The sequence below is a fragment of the Coffea eugenioides genome, chromosome 10, assembly GCF_003713205.1.
Source record: "Coffea eugenioides isolate CCC68of chromosome 10, Ceug_1.0, whole genome shotgun sequence".
In the NCBI taxonomy this organism is placed as follows: Eukaryota; Viridiplantae; Streptophyta; class Magnoliopsida; order Gentianales; family Rubiaceae; genus Coffea; species Coffea eugenioides.
In genome coordinates this window covers 24,969,266-24,974,439 of record NC_040044.1, presented here as the reverse complement: position 1 = coordinate 24,974,439, position 5,174 = coordinate 24,969,266, and the positions used below count along the sequence as shown (strand labels likewise).

The following is a 5,174-nucleotide window of genomic DNA, read 5'->3' as shown; positions in this document are numbered from 1 at the left end:
AAAGGCAAAACGGATGAGAATTTGATAACATTTTCACCTCCAAATTCAGTTTAGAAACTCGACCAACAAACCCAACTCGGATTATAGAGCATGATCTGTCTAGCAGAAGTGGTTGTACCATTTGCATTAACATTGATACGTCAGAGAAAGGTACTAACTCATAAATGCACATGGTACAATCATTATAAAACGCGATATAAGACCAAAATCTATGTCAAGCTACTCAAGCCTGCCATAAGAACATAAACCTAACCCAACCGCTTCCCAGACGTTGCCCATTTCAGCTTTGCTCAATTTCCAAAACCTAACTACACATATCCCAAAGCAACACTACAAGTTGAAGGCTTGAAGTACATCAGAAACCTACCCTAATCATCATTCTCATGTACAACACCATTAGCAGAGAGAAGAGGGATTGATCGAGGAGGGGAAGTAGGGTTGGGTTATTTCATCAAACAATTTACAAAAGCATAACCGACTGCTGCTGATAATTTTACTCTGTTAACAACAAAATTATATAATTCTAAATAATCCAAACTATGTAAATTGCTGAACGAATCTAGAGATAGAACTTCATAGAGTTTAACCTAACATAACAGTGAGAAAAAAATCTAAGGGTCCTACTTGGTGCAAAAAGCCTTACTAAGAACGAGAAAGCTTTACTAAAAACGAGAATATACCGCACTAAATATCCCAAATCATATGAATTGATATGCGAGTTCAGCAGTAGAATTTCGTGTACCTCAATATTTAAGCCAAAAGAAGACTACTAAAAGCTTCAGCCCTACCAAAAATAAAATTAAAAAATTCTAACATTTAAAAATCAAGATTAACTGAAATAAGCATCAATAAATGAGAAGTTGAGAGGGGAAGATCACGTTAGGTGATACAGGTAAGAATTGAGTGATACGAGGAAAAAACTATAAATCTCAAGTTCAAAACCTTCCGTTTATACTTAAAAAACAATAGAAGTTAAGAAAATTTTTCAACTCTAAATCTAGATAAAAAGAAGAGAAGAGTTGGACGAGAAAGATCACAGCGTTAAGTTCATAAAATCTCACAAGCAACTCACAGCCACAAATGGTCGTTAAAAACCAAATATGTTTCGATTTCACAATAGAACTCCAAACCGGGGCATAAAGAGCACGGTCTATATCACATTAGTGCGTGTACCATGCGCATTAACACTGGTACCTCAGAGAAAGGTACTAACTCTTAATGCACAGGGTACAACCACTCTAAAACATGAGATAGACCAAGGTCTATGTCCAAATCTTTCCCACAAGAACAAAAACCTATCCCAACTGCTCCCAAGCAATTGCCCATTTGGCCATTTCAGCTTTTCTCAGTTCTCTAAACCTAACTACACGTACTCACACATTAACACTACAAGTTAAAGCACTTCAGAAACCTACCCTAATCATATCATCTTATGTAAAACATCATCAGAAGAGAGCAGAGGGGGCATTAATCAAGAAAGAGTCGTAGTATGGGCCAAGTTTGTGATGATGGACGATTTCTTCTCGGTTGGCCGGCAAGACTTGGACAGGCCAGTCATTGTGCCAATGGGAATAGGCAAAATCCCGGAATTTGAGCCATTCCTAGGAGGTGAAAGAACGACTGGCAGATATTCAATGTTGTCACAAGTGAAGTAGGAATCCAGAAAATGCTTGATCAGTGCATCTCTCCCCTGTATTGTCAAACAAAACCAAGGAAACAAGAAAAAGGGACAAAAGAAAAATGATTGCTTAACCATTCAAAATCAAAACACTCAAGTAGTGTATATACTTTTTTTTTCTTGGGCATTAAAACAACAATTAATAACATTCTTGTCGTTAGGAGGAGGGAAAATTTACCTGTATATGTGCCCATGACATCTCGCAAATTTTCTTGGAATGAATAATTCCATCTTGAATTTTATTACCACACCACACATAACCATGTAACAAGTCTTTGATCTTCTTAGCTGCAGTGGCAGAAGTGAAGTTCACAAATGCATATCCAAGGTTATCCTTCCTCCTAGCAAAGCAAAAGCATTCGAAGTAGAAGGGTGTTAGAAAGTAGAGACATTGGAGAAATGGGAACAATATCCTAAGAGATTTAAGAATAAATTACAAGAAATTTACCGAAGTGCACATAGATATAGGAAGGGAGTGTTTTATTATTACCAGAAGTCCATAGGAAGGTAGAGAAAATCATACTCCAAATCATAATTCTTGCAATAGATATCCAGCAATTGCATCAAATCGTTTCTCCTGAAAAGTAACAGCAACATAATATCAGTAAGTAATTAAACAAACTGGTACTACTAACATAGATCAATCTAGAGACAGTAACAGAAATCTATAAATGCATGTACAAATAGTTAACGTCAGCCAAATCTGGAATCAATGAGTAGTCTCAATAGGCAATGAACATTAAATGTTATGTAATGATTCATGGGCTTCATTAATTAACATGAGTTTCGAATGCATGCAGATTTTGGAGATAAAATATCAAAAGGGTTCTAAACAAAATTAACTTGTTGAGTCATAGAACAACGTGTATGGAGACAGAAAGCAAATAAGTAGAAAGCGCATTAACTTTCCTTTTCTTTTGCCTTTTCAGTCACTGAGCAATACTTGTCAGCAAAAGACTGACCATTTCACCCAAACTGAACTAAAAAAGTCATACGAAGAACCAGAGTTGCAGATACAGGGCAAGGAGGAACATAAAGGACAGAGGTTTAAATGTCCCATGTCTCAATCCTCAAACTCTTCCAAAAACATTAAAGAACTCGAAAGATCATTTAAAGACCGAAAAATTATACATGCAGTAATTTTAGTTGACTCAGATCCAAAAACATTTGTGACTAAACTTTTTCTTTTCAAAAAAGGATTGAAATATTGCTGAAAAAAATAGGACAAAAAATTTAATAATATGTTAGTGCATTGCAGAACTATAGTCCAAGAAAAATACTGCATATTCCTCGTCTGTAGGATGGAAAGGTTCTTTTCTTTTTTTTTTTCAATTTATTTGTGAAATTTCATAATCAAAACATCCTGCATCTAACACAGTTCGTTTGAAGGATGTAATTTCTCAGGTAAGATTGCCAGCCACAAAATTTAGCATAAACAAGAACATGCAAGAGAAGATAGAAATCTTATGCACGAAGCAGACAGTAAGGCAGAAAGAGAAAAAGGCCGCTCTCTTGTTTGGGGAGGAAATTTTGGACTAAAATGGACTAAAATTGTTCAAAACAGAAAGGGATTTGGCCAAATTTGTCACTTCAGCATAAAGAAAAAAAAAAACTCTTCTACATCATTACAACCAAAAACAGAAAAGGGGATATTAGAATTTTACGGAGTACCTGTATTGGTTTGGGATGTTCTTGATCATGACAGTAGTATAACTGCAGAATGCGGAATCCTCTTTCACAGGAGCTGTAGGAGGAGGAGAGGGGGAAGATGAAGAAGATGTACAGACAACAGCATCACCACCACCAACACCATCGTCAGACTTAGCCTTCCTCGGCTTCCACACTTGCTTAAGAGTCTTCTTACTGGTTCCTTGGTTCTCCAAACTGCGGCTTTTCCTCATCCTAGGTCTAGGACGAGGTACAACCCCGCCAGTAACCTTCCAATCTTTTCCATTTTCGCCACAAGAAACCCTTGAATCCCTCTTCTCTTCAATGTCCTTTTCATCCAAAGCACAGCTCAACATGCCTGGAGGAAGAACGGTAGTAGGAATGGGCTGAGGCTGAAACCTCAAAGTGTAGTAATAACTGCAGAACCCATAAAAATAGTAGCACTCCCCATATATTGCAAGTGGTGGCTGGGGCTGAAGAAGTGGCCTTTGGAAAGTTCCAAAGCAAGGAGATGGTTGACATGTGACTTCATGTGGAAACATTATGGGAGTTTTTGAAGGTTTTGGGGCGTTTGGCATCCATGATTCAGCAAAGGGGTTCAGTCGAGTAGCCATTGCTGCTGCTTGAAACATGTTGCTGTCTCAGAAACTCGGACAATGAGGAGAAGTAAATGGGGAGTTCGTTCAATAACCGGAGAGATTACCAAATAAGGAGTTTGTTTGGACAAAGAGAATTTGGAAAAAAAAATTTTGCCTCACAAATTTCAATCATAATTTCGTAAACCTCCCCTGAGATTTTTAATAATTGCATTCATCCCCTTAAAGTTTGAAAATTTACACTTACAGCCTCAATATTATGAAAAGACTAATAACCTGTCAACTTTACAAATTTTAAGTAAAAAGTAGGTGTAAAGAAAAAAAGACCGTATTTTGCAAATACTTCTTTATTCAAAAAATCTAATTTCATCTTACCTAGTATAATATATTCAATTCCTATGTCATTTAGATGAATTTCTTACTTATTTTTATAAATAGCAGCCAAATAGGGATGTATTTGTTAAAAACAATTTCTTTACAACTTAGTAAAAAAAAAAAAAGAAATCCAATAATGATGTCTTGAAATATGATCTAAATTTTTCTACAAAGAACTATTTTAAAATTTTTTTACTTGACAAGTAATGTTGATACTTGATTTCTTTTGTCATTTAATTTGTTTTGTAAATTAAATAGGGGTAATACAAGATACTCATTAGACTTCACCGTTTGTTACAAAGACATGGTACTTTTTAGGAGAAGTCTCTATTTTCTTAATCTTTAAGGGAGATGGCTGCAATCCTTACAAACTTTAGGAGAGGTTTTTGAAATTACCCCATTCGGGAAAGAGAGAATGATCATGGCAAAGAGTGACAAGTATCCAAGAATTATGTGTTTCCAGAATTCCTTGATAGTAGTCAAAATATATTATATTTGGATTGGCCATTTTTTTAAAAATAAGTTTTTTAAATATAATGTAAAAAAATACACATAATTTAAAAAACATCTTATCCATACAATATATCAAATATTTTAAAAAAATTTTATAGTAAAATTTTTTTCATATACACTACTACAGTAATTTTTTTCAAAAACACCCCCAAAAACAGCTAATCCAAACGGAGAGGTGTTTGGAATCGGGCAGCTAGGTTTGTTTGGATATTGTATTATTTGCAAAAATTTATTTGCTTATATCATGAAAATATTTTTCAACTATCATTTTATTTTATATACATTACATTAAAAAAGTGTTATAATAGTTTTTCAAAAAGTTATCTTAGATAATCCCCTATCAA

General features: G+C 34.9%; 1 protein-coding gene across 1 annotated transcript; it reads right to left on the bottom strand.

The window, feature by feature from the left end:
• Window positions 1-1,471: 1,471 nt before the first annotated feature.
• On the bottom strand, window positions 1,472-3,960 carry LOC113750585 (protein terminal ear1-like). Its single transcript, XM_027294546.1, has 4 exons — window positions 3,350-3,960; window positions 2,169-2,255; window positions 1,857-2,019; window positions 1,472-1,690 (listed from the first exon to the last, which is right to left on the bottom strand). The coding sequence occupies exons 1-4, from the start codon at window positions 3,958-3,960 to the stop codon at window positions 1,472-1,474; spliced, it is 1,080 nt and encodes a 359-aa protein (XP_027150347.1).
• Window positions 3,961-5,174: the final 1,214 nt, after the last annotated feature.

Coding starts and splice junctions, on each gene's coding strand:
- LOC113750585 (XM_027294546.1), bottom strand. CDS start 3,960: ATGGCTACTCGACTGAACCCCTTTGCTGAATCATGGATGCCAAACGCC. Junction 2,256..3,349: donor AACATCCCAAACCAATACAG/GTACTCCGTAAA, acceptor GTTACTTTTCAG/GAGAAACGATTTGATGCAAT. Junction 1,691..1,856: donor TGTCATGGGCACATATACAG/GTAAATTTTCCC, acceptor TTGACAATACAG/GGGAGAGATGCACTGATCAA.